This window comes from Cyphomyrmex costatus, unplaced genomic scaffold, assembly GCF_001594065.2.
Source record: "Cyphomyrmex costatus isolate MS0001 unplaced genomic scaffold, Ccosl1.0 scaffold58, whole genome shotgun sequence".
In the NCBI taxonomy this organism is placed as follows: Eukaryota; Metazoa; Arthropoda; class Insecta; order Hymenoptera; family Formicidae; genus Cyphomyrmex; species Cyphomyrmex costatus.
In genome coordinates this window covers 358562-384123 of record NW_017279979.1, presented here as the reverse complement: position 1 = coordinate 384123, position 25562 = coordinate 358562, and the positions used below count along the sequence as shown (strand labels likewise).

The 25562-nt window shown below is 34.5% G+C and overlaps 1 protein-coding gene across 1 annotated transcript; it reads right to left on the bottom strand.

The window, feature by feature from the left end:
* Positions 1-1419: 1419 nt before the first annotated feature.
* Positions 1420-25562, bottom strand: LOC108779321 (homeobox protein ceh-37). The gene is given in 5 exon segments (XM_018546712.1): positions 1420-2126; positions 3590-3793; positions 13285-13457; positions 25456-25487; positions 25489-25562. Coding segments are annotated over 5 exon segments (1146 nt in total). The 3' UTR covers positions 1420-1463.

The window sequence follows — 25562 nt, the reverse complement described above, 5'->3', positions numbered from 1 at the left end:
CGATGTCGTTGATATTCAATTAATCACTGCGTTACTACAAACGAAACGTTGAAAAAAGTTACTCGATTTGATCAGTCTATCTCCCTCTTAGAAATTTAAGTCGCATTAATTAAAGTTGTAAATTATTAGAGAGCGACGGAGGTTGAGTTAATTAGATTAGATTGTCTTTTGTTTCCAATATGGCTGACTGGCTGTCCGAATCGCACGATCAAAGTGTTATCCTAATAAGCAAGAAATGGAATTTTGGAACATTCCAGTAATATTACAACATTACTGCAATGCTGCTGGAATGTTCCAATTTGTTTCTTGCTTGGAATATTGTTTCCTTACTATGATTATTACCAATTAAACCGTACTCTTTAGACAGACATCAGGTCATCCCTTCAATATCGCTTCTCTAATTATCTAGAACTCTAAGCAACGAATGCCTGCTCTGATAATTTTTATCGACTCAATCGCAAGTGTAATAATAAGTTGAGAACCCCCGCCCTATTGCTTTAAATAATATTCACGATCGACGAACACTGGGGTATCGACTACTGAAAAATTAAATAAAACGGACCTCCTTCCCACTATTTACATTAAATACACGTGTATATGCACACACACACAAACACACGCACACGTGAACATATACGCACACAGGCATACACCCATTCTCACTCTCTAGTTCTCCTTCTTTTCATTTTCTCTTTTATTCTCACACATACACACTCTCTCTTTCCCGCTCTCGTTCTTTCTCGCTTTTTTGCCTTACCTCAAAACGGTCAAGCTGCCTAGCTGGCGAGCAAAGTCCGCGTTTATTGCACATTTTTCCATTTGTTCTTTGAAGGGAGACACAATGGACAAAATCAAACGCACTCGATCTATAACGGTCACGCATGCATTCGATATGTCGAACTGATATAAGTCTTGCCGGTCCGTATCGATAACGCGAAATTTAGATCCTGAAATCCTTCTAGATCCAAAGAGAATTATATACGTAATTTATTGCGATCTACACGTATTTGCGATCGAATGTAACCTGTGAATTTTTTCATTCCTTTAATACTCAATTTGTCTATACTTTAATTCCTTCTTCATTCCTTCAATTACCTTCGACTCCAAATTCGTATGCATATCTCTCAGAGATCTTAGGATATCAATAATCTAGACGCGCATTCATCGATGGACGTGAGAATGTCTACAAAAAAAAAAAGTACGCGAGGATTATTCGTAAACCTAGCGATTTCAAAGCGAACCCTGGCAGAAACGGGGACGTTACCATAGCTGGTTCTTCCACGCAATTTCATGACCAGAAGTACCAGTTCCGCTTTGCACGCTTCAGTCTTCATTTATATCCGACATGGTCACTTCACCGTCACTGGTAATCTCGACGAGGAGTTACTCCATTTCTTTGATTGCGTTCTTCTGCTCGTCAACATTTAATCCGACGCACCTCGGCATCTCTCCACGCCTGTTCACTACGTCGTAGAAGGTGACGTGCAAGCCGATGAAACAGGAGACGTCGGCGACGTCGGCGTCGCCGGCCTGCGATCCGATGCTGCACTAGTCCGATTGTTCCCCAACAGACTGTCGATGGAGAACGGATTCAGCCTCTTCCTCTCCTCCCTACCTTTTACCGAGAGATCGATGCTGCCGCTTTGGACTTCCTCCTCGCTGGCAACCTGCCTGATTAGATTTCTAGCGCCATTACCAGTCGGCGGACGACCTGCTCCAATTCCCACCAGCTCGCGCCGTCGCTCCAGCAAGCTTAAGCCCCAGTGGTGAATACCGGGTTGGTGGTTCAGGTGCTCCATCGGCGGATTTTGCGGGGGATTCTTCCGGGGCTCGCTGATCTCATTCGTGTTACTGTTGAGCGCTGGAAAACATTCGCCGTCCACGGAACCGTCGGCCGCCGAGTCCACCCGCTCGCTGCCACTCTCGCTACAGGAGTCTAAACCGCCAACCACGTCAATCTCTTCGTTAGCGTCGTTACCGGACACGGATATGTTATTACTGTCGTTGCTCAGACCCAGTTGACCGAATGAATTGCTGAGAGGACCGCTCCCCGAACTGCGACCCGATGCTGCCTCGCTACGAGACTCCCACTCGGCACGCAATGTCGATAAATCCACTGTTATGCCCTACAGTTAAAGAAAATGAAGGAACTCGTATTACAAAACTACTGTTTAATTATATAACCTGCATAGATACAATCGACATTTAGAGATAAAGCTATTTTTGCAAAATGTGGTTTGGTAGTTTGTGTCAAATACGTATGCACGTACATACGATGATGTTATACATAATCAATAAATTTTTACGTTACAGAAAGTAAAGGTGTATTGTAAAGGCGTTTCTAAAATTATATATAATTACTTTTACTGTAAAATTACGTATTACACATAAATCGATATTATGTAAAGCTACTGTTTCAAAATTTGATTAGTTCATGTTTTTGATTAGTGATTTAATTAGTTCATGCCAAACGAAACATACGGAATTGATAATTTTTTACAAACGTCTCGAAAACGTAAAAATATTTCTAAGATTATGTTATGCGTAATTACTTCCATCTTCAATTAAAAATATCAGAAAGTTAGTAAAAATTATGTCTGAAACATGTTTTGAATTATTTAAAACATGCTTAATCAATGATTTTAACATGTTTTCTAATACCGTTTAAAACATGTAAAGTATTAGAAATATATTTGGAAAAAAAAACTTAATGTTTTGTTCTTAATAAAAACATTGTCTCTTATCAACCCCGAAAAATATATAGAATTACAAAAATATGTGTAAAAATTGCGCAATTATATATAAAAACTGTTACGCTTTTTAAATAAAAACTTATTTTCTGTATAATTGTATTTTCTAAATGTATGTCTATATTAGACGAAAAATTACAATAATAACAGCATATTTTATAATTTTTATTTTTATGTAAAAATGTAAAAGTTTTTATAATATTACGTAGAAGTCATATATGCGTCAAAATAAAAAAATTATAAAAAAGTATTAAAGATAACTACAAGATATCCATAGTTCTACAAGTCATTTTATCTATCATATATATACCTATGTAGATATTGTGTAAATTCAAAATGACTAGCAATACGACATCTGTCGCTTTTTAACCACCTTTCATTGATTATATTCTTTCACTAAAAAATATTTATAAAAATATTTAATTATCTTTTAATTTCTCATCTTTTACTTGTGTTTCTTTGAATACGAGCCAAAAGTGAATTTTTTTCATTTTTGTGCGATTTTCTTATGAAGTCGACACATTCAGATTTGTCATGCGTATTTTAAATCTGTAAAAGTATTTCCTAATCTGTAAATCCAGTTCGAAAAATTTTGTTGTACTGTAATTTGTAGTAATTGTCGTCGCTCCAGCATCTCCTTAAAAAGTTTCGGCAACCATGAAGTAAAATTATTTTGATAGATATAAGTAAAGTAAAAAATTTTTTATTTCTTAAAAATATTAATGCGTTCTTAAGAAGATATTAATTCTTTTTTAGAAGAGAAACATTTTTGACTATATAATAACATAAGTACTTTGAAATTTTTTAATTGCGGAGGGATATTTAAGTTTGTGGCTTACTTTAGCAGCGAGCTTCCGCTGCTGTCTCTCGAGAGCTTTCAGCAACTTCTTCTGTCGCCTTTCACGCTCTTTCCGTCTCAGTTCCTCGGGTGGAATAGGTTCGCCACTGCAGCTTTGCGGATGAGCATTATGCGCCGGCCTTCCAGGGCCCTTCTTCGTATGTTCCTTCTTTCGCCACTTTGCTCTTCGATTTTGAAACCACACCTGCAATGGCAATGGTCGACTATAGAGTAAAAAAATCAAATAAAGAAAGCCAAATACTTTCGAGACTAGATCTTGGGATCTAATAATATTTACGTGTAAATATAAAATACATCTTTCAGTTATTTAAACTGCGCACCGATTACTATCAGAGAAATTTGAAATTTAAAATGCAATCATAAACTAAAACTGAAATAATAATTAAATAGATCATTAATTTAAAATTTTATTAGGGTACTTATTTAGTATTAGTATAATAATTATTAATATTCTAAAATACTGTAAAGAATTTATGCAAAATATTACTATCTTAACTAAGATTTAAATTTAAAACTACCCGTGAAAAAATGATATATAGTATTTAATTCATATTTATATGTCAATAACTGTTTATTATAAATTAATTAATATCTTTATAAGAAAAATGGAATTAGGGCGAGCTTTCTCAAATCTCGTCAACGTTGATCAATTTTGACTACGATTCCATTCATTGTCTATCTGTTTCTACAGAAAGAAGATTAAATCGGCCACAAGTTTGCGCCAATTGACGCCGATGAAAGCTAAGCGTTGTTCCCCGCAGGTCTTGAATTGCAATGGGCGTTCGCGGCGTCGCGTAAATTTGCGGATTCTCCCCCGGATCTTCCCTTCCATCGCCTTCCACGCGAAATTTCTCTGCGAGCTGCTTAAATCACAGCACCGCCTTCACCAAGGCACTATCAGAAGCGACACGAAGGGCGGATGCATTAAGTTCGAAATTACAGGAAGGCTCCTGTCTCAGAACGAAGGACCAACGACCCTCTCGGGTGTCCTGATTCATTGAGGACGACAACCCTTTGCTCGCGTGAACGCTCGTGGCATGAACGACGATTTAGGGCTAGCGTGAGCCACGACGCGACCGAAGGGTAGCGAGGGGCTCACTCTCTCCCGGGGCGGGAGGGAGGCGGCGAGGGGGTGGCTGTGAGGGGAGAGATGAAGACATTAGTTGTACCGCCCGGCCGACGAGCGGCGCTGAACTCACGCGAGCCGAAGATCAATAGATCCCCTCGGCTCCCTGAAACACCTTTCTCGCGTCACGTAACTTTACGAAACTTTCTTCGACTCCGGGATACTTTACGAATCCCCGAACGAGCCCAAAGCGCTCGTTTGTCTCTACTCCCCGACGCTATCCGCGAGTCTTCGTTATTCGCGATTAAACTTCAGGCGATCGTAATTAATTCGATTACTTCGATAGGTCTATTTAGAATCCATCGCACGCGCTTACGCTATTTAATTCTCTAGCTTCACAATTTTCAGCACGAGCTCTGCTGTGTTTAACCTTAGAAAAATAAATATACTTAGAAATCTGACCTACGTTTGTATTTGATATATAATATTAAAGTATAATGTTTATATTATTCAAATTATTTTTATAAATTTTGTTTTGTATTTACTTGTTTTGGCAAGATGTGTGATATATATATATATATATATATATATATATTCTAAACAAAAATTAACATTTTTTTAAATACCTCTATCAACGTAAAGAACTTTGGCGGCACATACTAATCGACATAGCTCAACCGCATGATTCTTATAGGGTGAAATTTCTACTACAGCTAATAAAGTAATTTTCAATCCGATAATATCTGAGTGCCGTTGCATTTTATGTCGATAACTGTCACCTGGCAGCCCTAATATTCATTACTTATTCATTATTTAATATCATAATATGCAGAAAAACGGTAATCCATGATACCATCGAGTAATCAAAGAAATCTTTGATAAAATCTCTTTATTAAACCATCGTAATTTTACTTCCAATTAAAAGAGTAAAATCTAATATGAAAGAATAGATTCATTTTTAAAACAACCAAAAGCAGAAAACGTTTCGAAAACTTCAATGTTGAAAATTCCAAAATTGCAGGAATAGAAATGGCATTCAATACATTTCCCGCCGATTAAAAAGATCGTTCTCGAACTCATCAAAAAACATCGCTACCGTGGCTTCAAAATCTTAACCGCAATCTTAACTCACGAGGCGTTCTGTCTGCCTCAGTTCAGAATCAGGCACAGCTGTAACACATTACATTAACGCGATACGTGAGAAATACGAGTCGGGCATTAGCGCGGCTATTCGTCAGGAATTATCGACGACTGATAGCGATTTAACAAGCTATTTCTATCCGATAAAAAACTCATGTTCTGACAAACTAAATAACATAGTTTTTCTTTTAAGCAGCGGCATGTGAGCTTCGCCGAAGAGATACAACTTACATTGTAAGCACTGACAACTGACTTAACATGCATAAAGCGTATCTTTGTGGCAGCAAAAACTCGAAGAAATGACGTCGCCGCTGATAACCATAATCGTTCATATGGGGTTTGTCGAGAAAGATAAATGCATTCTAATGTAATTATGTTTCCGTCAATTAATAAATGATGCTTTCCGCGCTACAACGATAAGAGCGCTGTCATTTGACCGATTAAATTGTTTCTTACTGTAATTAACCCTTCGCCTTGTAGTTTTTTTTTTATCGCAATGGGAAGCACTTAATCGGTCGGTATTTTACACAAAGTGAATTAGAAAAATGTAAGAAGTAAATGTGAAGCATATAAAAAGTAAATGTGAGCAGAATAATTGTATCACACTGTTTTTCCAATATTCTTTAATCAATTACATTTATCTTTCTCTCTATTAAAAAAAAAATAACGATTTTGTAGACCAAGCTTTGCTGCTAATCGCAAACAATAATAACCTGCAAACAATAGATCATAAATGTATAAAATGGTAGCATAACTGCGCGCGCGTTATAGTTATAATGAATATCATGGGTATATCCATTTGAGAGGAGTTCTTATTATCAATTCTGTTATTACATAAACAGCATTTTTCACGTTAATGAAATTCACGGGGTGAATTGATCCTGCAAACATTTTAAGCTATAACTTAAGCTGTGTTTGTTCACATTTTTATAGGGTATATTTTGTAGGGTAGGTGGTCCACCAGTGAACCAGTAGTTCATATTATGAACTATTGCGATATTTCGTAAATGCAACCAAATTACACTGTTATTACGCAGCGACTCGCTTGATTCGTATTTGAACCCCTTCTCGGCTCCTCAATCGGCCGGCAGATAGCGCCAAGAATGGCCATATGGTTCAGGTTTAAGGAATTTTGGATTGCAAAATAAATTTGTTTGGAAGTTTTATGCATTTTTTGATGTTTTTATTGTTATACTTATTATACTATTTTTTTCTTTATGCAATAGTTTTATGTAAACATTTAGTTTTAATATTTTGTAAGCAACTTTTTCTGTTGTATCATTTTACCGCATTATTTCGGAGATTATAGTAAGAAAGATTATGTGGTCTATAATGAATCATTTTGATGCAGTGAACCATTGTTTTTTACTATATATGTATTATAAGTTTGATTAAACTGTAACGAACTAATTACTACAATAAATAATTATCTGAGAAAATATCTGAAATACGTTAAAAACAATAATTTTTATTTTGAAAATAATAAATTTATTGTTAAAATAATAAAAACAACATAAGTTGTGTGTGTGTGGCTTTTAATATTTATTATTCTAATTCTTATCATCTTATAATTATCTCTTTTCTAAATAAACATTTTGAAATATAGTAAAACTAAAGTATCCTAACAACGCAGTATAAAACATGTGGTTCATTGTGTACATACCCTTTGTACACAATAAACCACTTCCTCGTTTTTTAAATAATCGAAATTGTAACTAAACTTAAGAAATAACTTAAGAGTTATTGTTTACAGTATGTAGTTAACTAAATTCATAAACTCTATGCAAAAACCCAGACCTTCAACTCAATAATTGAGACAAATACGAGTTTTGAAATTTACATGGTTTATTATTGAACTTACTCTATATTATTATATATTGATCATTTATGAAGTTGCTCTATGCAGTGTATAGGATACACATTCATATTCCTATAAAGGTAGAAGCTCACTGTTCTTTCGTATAGAGATAACGTAACGGCGATAAACACACAAAAGTTAAATTAAAAAGAGAAGAATGATAAATAAGGTAAAAAGGATCTTTAGAGAAATCCAATTTAATACTGGTTAATTTAACATTGGAAATATTACTTAGTTTGACTACTAGAAGTACTGAACAACAATGTATTTTTCAGAATAAATATAATTACCTTTCAGTATTAAATGTCTATAAAAGAGAGTAAAAAATAAAGTTGTAATTTTTATGATCAAAGATAAAAATTTTGGAGGAAGTTTGAACCCTTCAGACTCTCCCTCTGGGTACATCCAGGGCAGACACGATTGGTTCGACGTTTTACAAGCTCTCTGTTTCATCGGCCGTGGATCGAGCCGCGCGATCCCGTCGTGGCTCGTCGTCGGATGCAAATAGCGCCTTGATAATAGCGATTGTTGTGCTTACGAGCTCTTTCACGATAAATCAAAACGCATGGTGTCCCCGATGTTATTTACGACCGGTCTGCGACAAGCGCATACGAATTTCGCGCGCGTAATAAACGCGAAACGGGGACCACGACGCGATAACGCGAGATCGTTCGTAACGCGTCGTGAAATATTGATCCCGGAGTGCTTCTCGGATCTCTCCTTCGATCATGGACGAGGGACCGGATCAGATTTTACTGGAACGGCAGGATAACGGAGACGATAACCCGGCCGAGCGGTGACACTATGTGACATGATGTCACACAGCCAGTGCGTCCTTTCGATGGTGCTTCCCCACGACAGGGAATAACTCTCAGATTAGATAACATCGATCACTGTGTACGATAACCCCCGTGAACGTATGTCCTACTGCGGACGCATCTCCTCCAGAATATCGCAACAACTAGATAAACGCGATGGACAATCGATCAAGGTTTATCGATCCTCTGCACTCGAATCTATGAACACTTGCAAATATCATCGAGAAAACTAATAATAATAATAATGTAGAAAAATTAAGTCATCAGGACGTTTTATTTGATATTTCAAGAGAATATAATTTAATGCCTTTGTTTACCTCTTTGTTTTTTAATATAATTTAATATTTTGGAAAAAATCTACTAGAGATATGTACATACATATTTATTCAAATTATGCTATAAATGTAGAGTAAATTTCACTTCACGTCCGCGAATCACGATCATCGGAAAGATAGTTTTAATTATTATCTCGCATCTCAAGAAAGTCTCTTGATTCAAACTCATTATTCAACTTACACTCGCAATTATCTCGCAAACTCAGAAAGAACTCTCGTACTCGTATACTTAATTCGATTCAGTACTCTGCGTAAACTCAGGAAGAACTCTTATTCTTTTAGCTCCATACTGTATCCACGACTCTTTTCGAACTCTCCCATTATTCGCGTTCTCCGAAAATCGCTGTCCCTTCAATAACGACTATACGATGTATCTCGATAGCAACCGATTGTCGACCAATAATTTGCAAGTATATTCCTCGACTTTTTCTGTTCTCCTACAATAATAATAATTTTATGGAATGTATTACACACACACAACTTAATAAGATTTTATGCAGTTGAAAAATTTGTGTCAAGTTTAATTCACTTGTTCTAGACGGTTCACTCAAATTATTATACTTTTGACACAAGATGAATATGTTGGAAAATAACACAAATATTAAATATAAAAATATTAACACAAAATATGTAACTGATACTAACATAATTTGTAAGCAAATTGTAAAAGCATATTCTTTTGTTAAATAAATATTTATAATACGTTAAGAAGATGCAAGAACTGAACTTGATCAATGTCGATAATGCAGACTTTTTAACTCTAATTAAACTTAATTTCTTACATTATCGTTTTGTCCTCACTTAAACGTCTGTTCCTATCTAATATATACATCGCCATCTCTTGCAAAAACAAATATCCTACTAAAGATACAATTACAGTTCTGTTTATCATTATAAATCTTTACGAAGTATACATATTCACATGAATTACGTGCAAACTAATAAATTATTTTCTAAGATTTTCAACCTTAGTTTTACAAACTCAATATCGTTTGTTCAAATAATTCGAGGTTTGTTGAATACTTACGCTACTCATACAAACTGTAAAACTTTTATATCAAGCAAACTTATACATGGTCTTTAATGGTAACAGCAGTAGTACATTCCAAAACTTAACTACAGTATCCAAAACTTTATAGATAACGTTACATAAACTATAGAATTCTTGAAATAAACTATAACATAGTCGAATGTAAGAAGAATAATCAACTGTGAGATTAGTTAATTTCTTACTCTTGCAGCCTCATACTACTACTGCTACTACCATTGTAAACCATGCAGGTGACAGGTGACATACAGAATCACCTGTCATAACGAGTTACTTCCATTCCCAGTTATTTTGATACTAAAGAATGTTGAATATCAATTTAATACAAAATCGGTGAACTATGATTAAAAATAGGATATCGTAAAATAATTTTTTTTTGCAAATTTTGTCTATGTCAATGTTTTACTGACAACATTTTTAATTTTTCATACATTATTGTTGGATTCCTGCATCGTTTTTTTTATGTGTTTATTTTCGATCGCATTGCTATTCATTCAGTCTAAGGATTATATAAGCTTTATTCTTTACCTACCCCAAAGTGGTGTATGTACACTGGTGCAGTAAGTTAAAGTGAGACTGGTATAGTTTGTTTCTCTGTCTCTAACTTATTGTCCAGAACTAGTTCAAACGCACTATTCAAACATGGATTTAAAAGAGGCGTTAATTATTACGTTTAATGAATTTATTCTGATTTTAGCATGATTGTTTATAGTAGATTTTATTTAGTGATACAACTATTACAAATTCTAATCAGAAATTAAATAAGAGAAGACATAACAAAAGAATATATGAAAAGTCCAAGATTTATGAACAATGAGATAAAATATACACATAATAGAGGGAAGCAGTAGAACAAAAGGAAAAAGAGTAAAGAGGAACTTTTACGTTCTTACATATATTTTTTGCTACTTTTGGTTGAGATGCACACATTAGAACATTAATCTCAATTCTTGAATCGCACGCTTCGAATTTGGCTCGACTCGCGGCACATTCACGCGGATTTATTCAGTATATGGCGGCTATCAAAGATCGACGAGGCGATAGACACGAATTTAAAGTGACTTCGGGATCAGATTTTCTAGGGTCGTCAGACAGCCGGGGTTTGATTCTAGCTTCGGACCTTTGGCCCATCAGCTCTGTCTCGAGGGGGTAGTTAGTCCATCTGGTCCGTTACCGTCGGGGATCTACTCGAGGGTGCAAAATCAACGCGGATTTATCCGTTCAGCGATCGTCTATTTAAATAACATCGGCGTCGATAGAACGTCATTGTTTCTTAATAATATTTTCATAAGGGTAAACTTACCAACGCCCATTTCAGAAGATTTACAATTCCTGGCAGAGAATTCGAGATAATACTCTATTTATAAATTTATGTGTTATGTAATACAGAAAATAGAAGAATCAGAATATACATAAATTAAATATACATGTCGTATTATTTCACAAAAGTGGCACAACTAAAAAAAAAATAAATTTTTCAGAAAAAGGAAAAAATGTATTTGCAATTTGATTTATTGACTAATTAAATAATATCGACAAAAGAAGTATTTTTAATATTTAATGTGAGCAAATGTGTCTTTTTCATTTTGTCATTTTCTCATAATCTTTAAAAAAACTGTTTTCTTTAATTGCAACAATTTTAACTATTTTTTAAACCGTCTTTTTATCAGCCCCGTTCTCTCTCTCTCTCTCTCTCTCTCTCTCTCTCTCTCTCTCTCTCTCTCTCTTTCTGCTTAATTACGACGATTTTTTTAAACCATGTATAATTTTTAATATTTTTTTATGTTAATTTACTTGATGATTGATAGTATAATATTTACCTATAGCATTCATGATAATAATACGAAACTCATGTTTTTCAAATTATCTTATTTTTGAGTTTAGAGAGTGATATGTAAAAAGTACGCAATATGTGTGTGTGTGTGAAACAAACAGAATGTTATTCAGAAATATAACGCATATTATCCAAAATCGCCTTTATAATTTAACGTAAAGAAGCACTTTGATTATATAAATGTGCAACACTAGCAAGTTAACAAGTTCAACACAAACGATTAATTTTGCACGAAAATAAAATCTTGATATAACACAGGACATCGAACACAGAAGTGGATTACGTAAAAGAAGATTTTATGACGGATCTTTTATAAGAATCTATAATATAATTGCAATATTGCGTAGACATATGTCATTATGGCTCTGCGAAATGCCATTGAATCTTTTCGATGTGATCGGCCTTCTTCCGGTACTCGGACAGTTTACGCCTGCGTTCGTCGAATGCAGTCCAGCCGAATCCTTCGACAGGACCGCGAAGGGTGAACTCCCAATTTCACGGCCGGTCGGACATACGGTTACCCTTAGGTCTTTCAAGCGGATGTTTATATTTATCCGCTTAGACACGCGTGTTAGGCCCCGCAAATAGCGCATACATCCGTTCCCTTTTTTGACACCGATGCACCTCTTTATTTTACATATCTCCTCAATCTTCCACCTTTCTTATCTCTGGTACATTCAAATTATATTTTGCAAATAATTCGATGTTATTTTGCATATCATGCTCATCGGTTTCTTTTGTTGCGTATGTTAATCAAGAATCACGCAATATTTGTATCTACACCTAATATATCAGTATATATATGTATATATATATATATATAATAGAAAAATATTAATAGAAAAACAAATTAAAGGTAAAGATTCATTCTATCAAAAGTTGTAAATCGCATTTGTGCCCAATTTTTAATTCGCGCCGTGGAATTTCACAAATTTTGTAAAAATTTTTGAGATCTGATCTTCATTTATGTTTGTGTTACTTTATAAAATATCAGTAAAACTATTTTTTAAAGTATCAATCTAAAAAGTAGAGATTTTTAACTGTAAAATGCTTTTTAAACATTTCGATGTAATGATTTTTCACAAAGTTATTCTATCTTGAAAGCCTATTTTTGCAGGGTGAAACAGGTGAGCCTTTAATTTTGTTGAGTAGTATGTGTACATATTGTGCGTATGTGTATGTGTGTGTACACAACTACACATAGATGCAGTATGCAGTATATTAAATACTTTTGTAACTTAGTTAGAAATTTTGTTAAAGCTTAATCTACCTAAGTTAGTTACGTTCACACTCCATTTAGTTAGAAGTAGATCAATTGAATTGAATAATAATGTACTTTATTCAAATATTATAGAGTTACGTCAATATCTAGAACATTGAGACGTAGTGGTTAATCAAAATGCCTAAGAGCTCTAATTAACTTATATATATATATATATATATATATATATACTTTTATTTATTTATGAATCAAAGGCTCCTAATATCATCCTTCTTATTTTGATTTCCTTTATATACGATTGAAGAAGCGGCGATTTCCGTAATGAAATAAGTAAGAATGAAAGAAGAAACTTACTGCCACGCGGCTCTCTTTTAGTTCAAGTCTCACAGCCAGTGCTTCTCGCATAAAGACATCAGGATAATGACTCGACAAGAAGGCCCGCTCCAATTCTTCTAACTGCCAACTGTTGAAGTTAGTCCTGCTTCTTCGCCTCTTGTTGCCGCCCTCATCCGATTCTCCGTCGCAACCTGAAAAAAAGAGAACATGTATTCAGAATGAGATAAACCAACTCGAAAAACATAAAAAAATTATATATTTTTATATAATGTAATTCCTATATAAGTTCAGATGTTTATACGGAGTGAAATAATTATATTATTATGTAATTATGTAATTATGTTACTTGATATAAAAATAATGCAATTTTAAATCATAGGTTCTTAAATGTATAAATAAAAGGTGATAGCGCGCGTTATTAATTACACACACAAGCACACATATTATAAATATTAAATTTTTTTAAAGAAATATACTTCAACAATTTGTTTCCGAATTATGTCAAAGTATTATATTATTTTTTATATAAATTTTTATATAACGTTTGTGTTAATTTCTAATACATTTATTTTATGTTAAAAAAATAAAAAATTAAGTAAACCACACATTTTGGATGTATGAAATATGTTAAATTGAACACAAATTTTCCAATTGTAAAATCTTCAAATTCAAATTGAAATCTCTTTTGAGATTATAAAGGTCAGAAACAAAAGGATTTAACTCAAAAGAATTTTAATCATAAATTTAAATACCTCGATAATTTTTAATATTAAAGATAACGATGTTAAAGTTTTAAGAATCATCATAAAAAACTCTGATGTGTGTGTATGTGCGTGCGTGTGTGTGCTTACGAATTCTAAAAAAAACATAGATTTTGCAAGGATTTAAGTAACAGTAATTCCAGGTAGTATAAAATATTAAAAGATGTCTAAAAGATGACTAAAATTTATGTACTGTAAGTAGTCTATTCAGTAAAACTAAAAGATATCTTATAGATATCTTTTCATCATCGTATCTTCGGCAAAGCAAAAAATCAATTGAAAAATATCTTTTTCTCTCATCGAAAAGACAATATAAAAAAATAATTATACGTATTAACAAGCTATATACTATATGACTGGATATCTATGTATATACAGAGTGTTCGGAATTTAAATGTCAAAATTCCGGGAGCGTGTAGAGAATCGATAAACTATAAGAAAAAAGGTCTTGTAGAGATATGTTCGTTTTTTCTTCATTTTGGAAAAAAATCACAAAAAAAGATAAAACGTAGTTGCTTCGTTCTTGCACTACCTTTAGTGATATCATCGCTAAAACACGAAATATAATAATTCCGTCTTCAGATAAAAACTTTTTTTATTTATTTACATTTCTGCTTTTTTTCTTATAAATTCGTCAGCTACTCATCAGAAGCTATCAAGTAAATTACTCACAATATACCGCGTACATATTCTAACGTTAAATATGCTGACACGGTTTTCGTGTATGGTTTTTGCGACGGTAATGCTATGGAGGCGGTGCGAAAGTATGTGTACGCCGATTTCCAAACAGAAGAGTGCCGGATCGACGAGTCATTACAATAGCTTTTAATAGGCTGCGAGAGGCTCATTTTCAATTCATCAAGATCTGTTTAGGACAAACATGCAAGTAGAAAATCGTGTTTTTCTGCGCTACTTTGATAACAATTCTGAGATCAGCGTCCGGAGAACATCAGCTGCGTTATGATTACCATGGCATAGAATCTTCTAAACTTTAAGAGACGGTAACCGCCATATTTAAAAAATGCAGAATTTATTACCTCACGATTTTAAGAGGTTGAATTTTAGCAATTGGTTTGTTGAGCAATCTAACAATGATAATACATTTCTACAAAAATAATCTGGACAGACAAAGCTACATTTATAAAAAGGAGAAACTATTAATCAAAGAAATTATCATGTATGGGCTTATGAAAATCCCAGGGCTGTTAAGGAAAATAGGTTTGACTCGGAATTTAGAACGAAGTGGGACCATTTTCTTTTATCTGACAGATTAAATGCAGCCCAGATTTTTTTGGAAACTGACTTCTTTGATTATTTAGAAGACATCCACCTATAACAACGAATTGAAATATGATTTCAACTCAATGAGTGTCCAGCTCAAAATAACAAAACTATTCGACCTTGGTTAGACAGACATTATCCACGATGATGAATTGGACGTGAAGGAGTAGTACCTTAGCCACCCCGATCTGACACCACTGGACCTTTTTATATAGAGGATCCTGAAGCAGAGAGTTTATTCGTCGTCAATTAATTCGAAAGAACAATTGAGAATCGAGACAACAGTGAACCAAATATCGCCAGATCAGTGTTTAACTGCATCACGAACTACATCACTAGATACAATGCTTGCATTACAATAAGGGGCCAATATTTTTGAACAATATCTACAAACAAGTGAATAAATACAATGTAAATAAGTAATAATAAAATACAAAATTAAAACTACGTTTTGTCTTTTTTGCGATTTTCTCTAAAATAAAGCAAAAACGAGCATATCTACACACGATTTTTTTTTCTGAATTTATCGATTCCCTACACGCTCTCGAAGTTTTAACATTTAAATTTCAAACATCCTGTATATATATATGTGTGTGTGTGTGTGTGTGTGTGTGTGTGTGTGTGTGTGTGTGTGTGTGTGTAAATTTATATATGAGCTATTCACATGAAGCGGATCAATCATCGCTCAGAAATTTTTTAAATTTTGCACATAGATAGTGCTCTTGGAGAGAAAATTTTGTGCCAAAGGATTTCTTTTTTATTGCAAAATTAATCGAGATATACATAATTAAAAATTAAATTACTTTATTCTGCAAAGATTCATATCTCTGTTACTAATAATGCTAGCGCTGACTTCGTTTTTTTTTAATTCACGCTTAAAATGTTCAAGTTTACAGGAAATATATTAATATTCCGAAAAGATTTCATTGTTTATTTAATTTTTGTAAACTTTCTGACAAACTTTTTAACAATTGAGAATAGAGTTGAAAAAATCTGGAAAAATATTTTTTACATACTTTCAATTTTCCTACATCTTAGAAAAAAAAGTTGAATAACGTGTTTTACCTCGTTTTCGAGAAAAAAATTTTTCAGTTCTAGATACGGGGAAAAATCTTTCGACTCTCAACATGCGCGCGCACGCGCGGTTCTAACAAAACAGCCAAACTTACAAAACATCCCCCTCATACTGCACCGCGCGTGCCTTAATGAAAGACTTTTTGAAAAAGAGTTGCCATTTTGCTATAAATTCATTCATAAATTTATTCATAATTTTATTCATATTGCCATTCATTTGTTGTAAATGGGATATATAATAGTACATACAGTTGTTCATTTAATTTTGTTTGTAAAAATGATTTCACAAATCTGATATTATTAGAAGTTGTATGTACTAAAATATATCGTGATAAAAAGAAATCTTGAAGATGATTAAAATATGTCCAAAATTAATCTTCTATCATTATATGAACAAGGCTGTATGATTACTAGCAGCAAAATTTATCGTCTATTAATCATCTTCTTGTCGATTATTTTCTCACACTATAAATTATTTATCTTTTATAAAAATCTTTATGAAAACATAGTTATTCTTTTAGATAACTTGATGCTCTGTCTCTAAAATTTTAGTCACCCAAGAATTTTCAGCTCCATGGATCAACATCAAAATTTTCGGATTTCAAGCATTCAAATCACTCTCCAAAGTGTCTTGAAGAATTAAGGAAGTTTCACGCTGAGAAACTCCTGAAGAGCGAAAATGTAATGACACACGAGAAAGAGCTTGAACGAACAGAGGTCCCCGGGAGATTAGGGATCTAAAGGTCCGTGCGCTGTGCGCCTAGGAACACAGAAGAGCCGAGAGTAAACGATAACGGCGACATAGGCCGAACACCCGCAATTACTTAATCGGCGCGCGCTATTGTTGCTGCGCGGCGGGATCGCGTAAGTGCATGTCTCGCAGCTAAAACAAATGCAGTAGTTACGCTAACCGCCGAGCAATAATGCGGCCCGTAGTTGTAACGACGGACGCGCGCGTTCCGATAATGAAGTTAACCATGTAGTAAAGTGTGCACTCCTCTTCAATCTTCTCCTCCGATCGAGCAGCTGCACCGGCGCGGTCGCGGCACTCGCTTTCCGTGCTCGCCACTTTGCCGATGTAAATCGATGAATTCGCGCGCACGCACACTCCGCAGGACCGTACCGGGTCCTTTTGTTCGTGGTGGTGTCAAGCCGAGCGTGACGCGAGTAACAGCGAGAGATTATAGCGGCAATCATCATTGTTAGACATAATCTAACAACGTAACAATTCTTAACGCGAGTTTTGTACCTACGTAATTCCAGAGTTGTGTTCTCGGCGAGCAAACATGGCTGAAGTAGATTTTACAGATAAAAGGAAGGAATTTTTTGAGAGGGTCGATCTTGCAGATTTAATAATACTTAGAGTCTAATCTCTCAATCATGTTAATGATTTGCTGTATAAAAATCTGCAAATTTCATTCGACACTCACTCTTAATGCTACAACCGAGTGTCACGAGCTGTCTCGACTTGATAGCATGAGAAACTCAATTTATTTTATATACATCCATATAAGAACAGAAAGGCTTTGTTATCGCTTGTTATTGTTAATTATTGTAAGAAACCTATGATCATGCGAGTAATAATTTACTTTTTTCTCAAAGGTTGGAGTTTGGCGAACGACCGGCAGATCGCTGCATCCGGGCAGCCAGCAGAACGTTATAATTTGCGACAGCCTATCTCGCGCGTGATCGATATCGATATCGAATTAAGTACTGTATACTTTCGACGGGAATTATTATGTTCGTGCGACACGAAAATGGTGGACGACGTCGATATGGCGGACGATCGCGAATTTATCTTAATTTCGCGCCATTTGTAACCGCGGCGCAAGGTAAACATCTCGCCGGGCGTCGAGTGAATTGAGTTCTTACAAAGTGATCTTAAACACGTAACCTAATACGGAAAAAAAGAAACAAGTTACTCAAACATAAAAATATATGCGAAGAGTTGAAAAAAAATTAATTAAAAAGATATCAAATATATAATTAAGGTCGTAAGATGATAAAAAGAAAAACAATATAATAAAATATAAGAAAAAAAAAAAAACTGCATGTAACGTAAAGCAGTAAAATGTTAATTGAAAGGATTGTGTTTAATTTATCAGCTAACCAGAGAAGAGCGATTCGACAATACCACCGATATTGCGCAAAATCCCCTTGGTATTGATTAAAATGGCGTCGGCTCCGAGTGAGACGTCCAAGGAGCAATAACTACGCGTGATTCCGCAGAGGAGGCCCGTACCGAAAATCGCTTTCTCATCTTATCCGAGCACGCGCGAGATAAGCAGCACGCTGGTATACCCCGAGGCATTCTTGGCGTCCCGGCGTATTGAATAAACATGGAATTTCAGTGATTTTACGAGGACAATCCGCTATTCCCCGATGGCGATATCTCCGATGAGAATCGGCGGTTCCATGCCGCGTGTATGCATGCTAATGGCCGGAATTGAATAAAAGATCGAGAATTATGATTGACCGGGCGATGCCGAGGAATCCTCCCTCTTTCACCCTCTTCCATCTCCGTACGAGTTATCTTAATCTCGTGCGGAGTAAAACGGAGATGGAAGAAGTGCTCAATCGCAGTACGGAAGATCTCGCTTCGTGGGGGGAATCCTCGACTCCGTGATTGCAGAATTTTGATATTGACTGTGTTCGCGCAAGCGATGTAAAAGATATCATATTTGTACAAGTTTACCTCATATCTAAACGTTTCGTATGGTTCCTAAATACATATAAAATGTAGAACGGAATATATTTACAGTTATAAGCGAAAAATACATTTTTATAGTATAAAATTTTACTCCAAGCTTCTCAAATAATACAGATGACCAACATTAACTCAAAAAGAATTTTATAAAATTATACCTTTTGACTTCCTATAGAATTAAATCAAAGTTGCTCCAAAACAAGCCTTTTCTGTTCGTAAAAAGCTTCTTTTGGATTCGAAAAAGATCGTACGTTCGCAAATGTATGCAGCATAGCTGCCAAATAGATGCAGTGATGTTTCATTTCTCGTAAGTGAGAAACTAGGAAAAAAACGCATTACTGTAAGTTTCTCAACTATGTTTTAATAAAATAAAATCAAACCGTCTAAAAAATATTTCAATTTCTGCATTCAAAAATATATAGACTATACAAGAATTCTTTTTTATGAATAAGAGCTCAGAATTGGTGTGTCTAGGTTGTGATATAAAAGTCAAATCTTCCGAAACTGCTAAAGATATTTTTAGAACAGAAATGAAGTTGAAAATAAAGACATTTCATGATTTGGGAATTCAAAATGAAGCCTTTTAGTGCTCAAATAAAAAACAAGTCTATACTGCAAAAAGTTTTGATATTATAGCAACCAGCTTGATTGTTCAATATAATTATTTAGATAGTCCAACATATAATTTTGCAGATCTATGTCTATTTGTAGCTAAATTTATATATATTTTAATAAAACCGTTTGTTACGTATAGAAATAAAATTCTTATTGTTTATTATGAATTCCAAAATGGCGTTTTTGCACAATAAAGGAAGCGCGAATATTGCGGACTAAAGTGGCCGATTAAAGGCCTAAAAGTGTCAATATATAAAATGCAGGCTCAGAAGAATTAAGATAAAAATCATTGACGTCGCATTTTATTTCGATCAGCATTTGTTTCAGAGAGATGGTCAATTAAGATTTAGGGATGTGTGGCACGTAGACGTTGTTTGCGAATCGGTTCAAGATTGTCGTTGAAGTGGCCGAGGCCGATGAAAAATCGCGGGGGTTGGGCATTAATCAGCGTAATTAGATGCTATTTATTCGCAGGCCGCCTCGTCCGCTCCGCATCTCGCTCATTATTGATAATCTATAATCCATAATAAGCGCTCTGGCGCAACGGCAGGTTGAGGGATCGTCACGAACGATAATACCTTTATCGTGTCAATACCAAGCCAAACATCGCGTTCACTTTGCGCCAAATTTCATAATGGAATGAAGCGACAATAATTAATAATCTTAATTAAATGTGCGATTTAAAGTACACGCACAATTTCGATATTACGAGACAAGAAGCAAATTATATAAAGGGCAACGAAATGTATTCCGATGTATGTTTTTTAAAGCTTGATTTATTTCTGTTTACAAAACCGGACGACGGAAGATTTATGTATAATTTCGGACGTTTCTCATTGCGTCAAGTTGTATAATTATGCAAAAGAGAAAAGATTGTAATTATGTAAAAATTCTCTCCCGACCACGGGGAGAAGATCCATCGCCGAGCCGAAGCGCGTCTCGCTCATATCATGAAAATTAGTCGACTCATTATCGTCGTGTCAGGTTCATTATGCGCCGAGTGCGTTACGCCGAGAGACAGCCGCTTCCCTCGTTAAAGAGGAAATACACAATTCCGCTGCGAGGCGAACGCAACGAAAATAGATTAAGACGACGCGATCCGCCGATCAAACCGGACGTGAAAATTGTTTAACTCGTTCCCTCATAAATTATTTAGCGCGCCGCCCGCTATCATCTATCAACTTTGATAACCGCGCCCGATAATAACTCTCGTGCCTGGCCGGCCGAGACTACAGACTTACGGCCTCGAGTGCAACCGCGTAAATACATTTCGACCGAACGTCAAGAAAGAAAGAAAACGTGCGCGGGTTATATCCACGTGATTTCGTCGAGGTCGACTCGCAACGTTCGTCGTACGATAAAAAATCCGAGCTACGTAAATTAATTCTATCGAAGGTTATATCGTCTAACTTTATGATTACACTATCAACATTTTGTGGCTACAGCAATGGGAAACTAGACAAAGTATCTGTGTGTTGAATTCTAAAGATGATCTTATTAAAGGTTGTCATATAGATATCATATATGAACCTTTATAGCTTTTCTTCTGATGATTACTTTCCAAGAAATTATCATATATTTGTATCACTTATATTAGCTTTAAACCACTCTAAATTTTGGAGACGACTTTTCGATAGAAAAGTTTATAGAGATTATTAGTTGTTTTAATCTTATGTTATTGTTTAATATCTTCGTATAATACATATATATTATGAAAGTATACATATAATATATTTAACTTAAATCTTAATATTTATTTAATGCAAATTTTTTCTTTTTATGTCCTCATAAGAATACAAATCTAAAATATCTTTTATACATAAAAGAAAATGCTATGCTATTGTTGTGTTTTTCTATATTTCGGAGTACTATTAATCGTGTTTGAAATTTAAGTCAGACATCGAAACTTCGAGTGTTGTCTTTCTCTGTTCTCTTAATTCTTTCAATCTGGCTTTTATTATAAATTTTATGTTTTTTTATATAACTTCTTATTTTATTTTAACATAGTTCTTATATTAAAATTAATGATTCACGAAACATTTTGTTCTGCTCCGATAAATTAGCTTGCTCCCTCTCTCTGTCTGTCACTCTTTCTTTATTTCATATTAAAAGAAAATAAAGGAAAAATAAAAATAATTATATAAAGAGCAATTAATAAACAAGTTACTTATAGCTCAATAATTGTATTCAGCATGAATAATTTCTCAACAATTGATTTCTTGAAATTTAAAGTAATCTATTATTATAAATAATATAAATGAATCAAACTCAACTAAACCATATTATTGACATAAAAATAATTCTATTATATATAATTAAAACACTGTACTATACTCCATAGTATAAATTTAATTTTTTTAAGCTTTAACATTTATAGTAATCTTTTCGAACTATATATTAAATAAATAGTTTACATCAGATCTGTACTGCACCTATTAAAATCTTTAAAACGCGTTCAAATATTATAGGATTTCAAATCGGAATAAAAATCACATATACATTATTCAGATAATTTATTTAATAAAACAATGATTTCTTAATATTTAGTCTGACATGTTTAATATGCCCTTCGCATATTAGTCTTTTATTATCAAACGCAATAAATACGTTAACGACGAGTGACGTCATTTTAATAAATGATACACTACTTTTGATCGCCAATTTAATAAACGACATACACTTCCTCAAACACGATTCTTGTTTGCGATTCCAATGATAGTGATCCAATTAGCGGCCGTTTTCTCGGGCGTTCCACTCTGTTTACGCCGTAGTCTATCCATTCTTTTACTTTCAATGTCGCGATTCTGCTGCTTTTTAAAATGCGCCTTTAATACTCAACTGAATAGCTAATAAGCCATTTAACGATTTACAACACTGGCGATTTATGTCGTATATAATTAAGTTGATTCAAATTGAAACGCGTTCTATAGAAGCATCCTCCGAGTTCTAATTATCTCGATACATCGATCAAACATAATATTATACCTGCGTCTAATATGTAAACAAATATTTCTTAGACTTGTATTTGTTAAAACAACATCAGAAATTTATATTATTGTATTTGTATTGTATTATTAATTTGTGTTATTAAATTTATATTACAATATTAATATTTGTTTAATACAATTTGTGAATAATTGTGGATTATTACATAAAATTTATTATTATAAAATACTCGAATGTTCTCAAACTATCAAGTTCTTGAAATTGTTTTACTTTGAGAATTACTAAGATTGAAATCAACATCATGTAAATTTAGATTCTGCGTCAAATAAAATTTTCTACTAATAATGGTTTAAAATATAAAGAAAAGCGATTCGATCATTTCTACTCACATCTGTTCTGGATGAGTAAATTATTTTGCAAATACTGTTGATTACTTTATTACAATTAGTTACATTATTCTTCTTGATTCTGTCACAGGAAATTTTAACCTTTAATTATTTAAATCTACAGTTTTTTCGATAAGCATCCACCTGCAGTAACGGGAAAGTACTAACAAGACTTAATAAACGTTCCGTGGATGTGGATTAACAAGACTGAAAAATTTTCTCTCTTGAGGTGCGGCCAGCACGATCAATGACGAAGAGCATCATCGTCCGGCATGGTCGGCAAAGATCGCGCGAAATTCTGGACCGTCGGGGCCGCAATCAATTTACTGGCGAACGAGGCGTTTTTACAGATGATTTCGCGTCGGTGTGCGCGATCGCTCACGGCTGTGTGCGTTTAATACGCGTTGACGTGGCACGTTTTTAGCGCGGTGTAATCGCATGATGATACGTTACTGGTCTCTAACGACGCACGCGACCCTTCGTGGCAACTCTCCTTTATGCGAACGTCTTATTTGCCGGGAAAACAAGCGAGGGAAATGCACGAGAGACGAAAGAACGAAAAAGAGAAGAAAAAAAAGGGAAGGAGAGAGAGAGAGAGAGAGAGAGGAGAGGAGAGGAGAGGAGAAGGCGAGCAAGAGAGAAAATGAGTGTGTATGCGTGTGCATGGTGTATATATCGGCGGAACTGGTTTTTCGCCAGTCGCGAAGAGCGATAACATAATCCTTTACCGGAAGAGTTCGATCAAAGGCAACGAATGAAAAGCTGAGAGCGAAAACAGATCTCACAAATAATAATTAATACCCAACCTACCTCATTTGTAAGATTATTTTAATTATATGAATTCATATTCTTTTTCAAGGAGATCGACTTTCCAAATTAAGATAACTATTTCAGAGTCACTATTTCTGCACCAAATTCTTCAAAATTTTAAGAAGATATGCAATTTAACAGTTGCCATACAGAGGAAAAAACCCTATATAGAGACGATTATAAAATAAGTAAAGGATTATAGAATATCACAATATTTTGTAATTTGCGCTGCATTTTAGTGGAGTAATCGTTAAGATCACTTTCTTGCGCAGTCTTTTTAGATATTATAACATATGGCCACTGCGTTCATTAATGTTTAACGTGTCGTTAAGCTGCATTTCAGTTTTGCACCTAGTGGACAGTTTTACAGATATATATATATATATATATATCTGCAATATATATTTTTTTGCACTAGGTGCAAAACTGAAATGCAGCTTAACGATATATATATTATCGAATATACTTAAGAATATATATATATATATTCTTTACGTAATTTTGAAAAGTATGTCAATATATTATTTTGTAACTTCCGTCTGAAGACCACCTGAGGACCTTGAATGTGACTTTCACATGGTGTAATTGAACTAAATTTGGTAATAAAATATATGTATCCAACATATACACAGTTATATTATATATAAGCTGATAATATTTCACATCTTTCTCTCTATTCTATAATCGCACCTTTTTCCCTTTTTAGTTGTTTGTAAGTTACGTTCTATTTATGTTTGTATAGATTGTATAGGTAGAAGTTATTAGATACAAAGTAATTAGATCACATAAAGAAATATCTACACTGTATTATTTCAATAAGACAAAATATTATTCCATACCCTCTCACTTCCTCTATACAAGGTGATCCAGTCACAAGAAACTAACCACACTAATCTTGCGGCTAGTCTGGATCACCCAACATATCTCTAACAAAATGATTCCAAGAATCGATTGCTATTGTAGATGCACGTATGTACGTCACACATTTTGCACAATTCACTTCGGGAATTGAGATGGAGGGTTCAACTTCCGAGAATTCAGTAAAATCCCGAAGAAAAAAATCGTGTGCGGAATTAAATTGTTCGATTATCGCCAAGTTTTGATATACCACCATAAGAAGATTGAGATTTCTAAAAGGAGCACCCAAGTACCCTCGCCGGTCTTTCATGATCCTTCCTGATCTCATGGAAACACGCCGGCCAGGCGAAGCGAAACGAGTGAGCTCATCAGCGAGGCAGCGAAATGCAGCCCGAAGGTGTTTAATAAGTCCTTGTCCTACCTTACGCGTACGCGAGAGGTTAACCACTAGCTGAAATATTTGTCCTACAGATTACATGATTTCATTTGCTTTCACGCAATTTCATCTTGTTGCAAATAATTTGTTTCACTATACATATGAAGTCATTTGGTGAAATAAACAATTTTATCGAATATTAATACAATGATTTTTTGTGGTTGCGCGTGTAATTATCGGGATTATACATTGGGATTTCATATGAATTTCATAATGATTTCGGGGACTCTGTCCTACGATTACATTAAGTGATTACCCTCTCGCGCGTACGCGTACGCACGCCCGAAATAACATGCAATTAAATTGAAATTACACCTGGGTCGTCCCAGCTAACACCTTTGTGCATCATGCCATCGTGGCCTTGTCCTGGTACAAATGGCTAGCAATTCATGTACCTTTTGTTGCGTTGTGTTGCGTTCCAT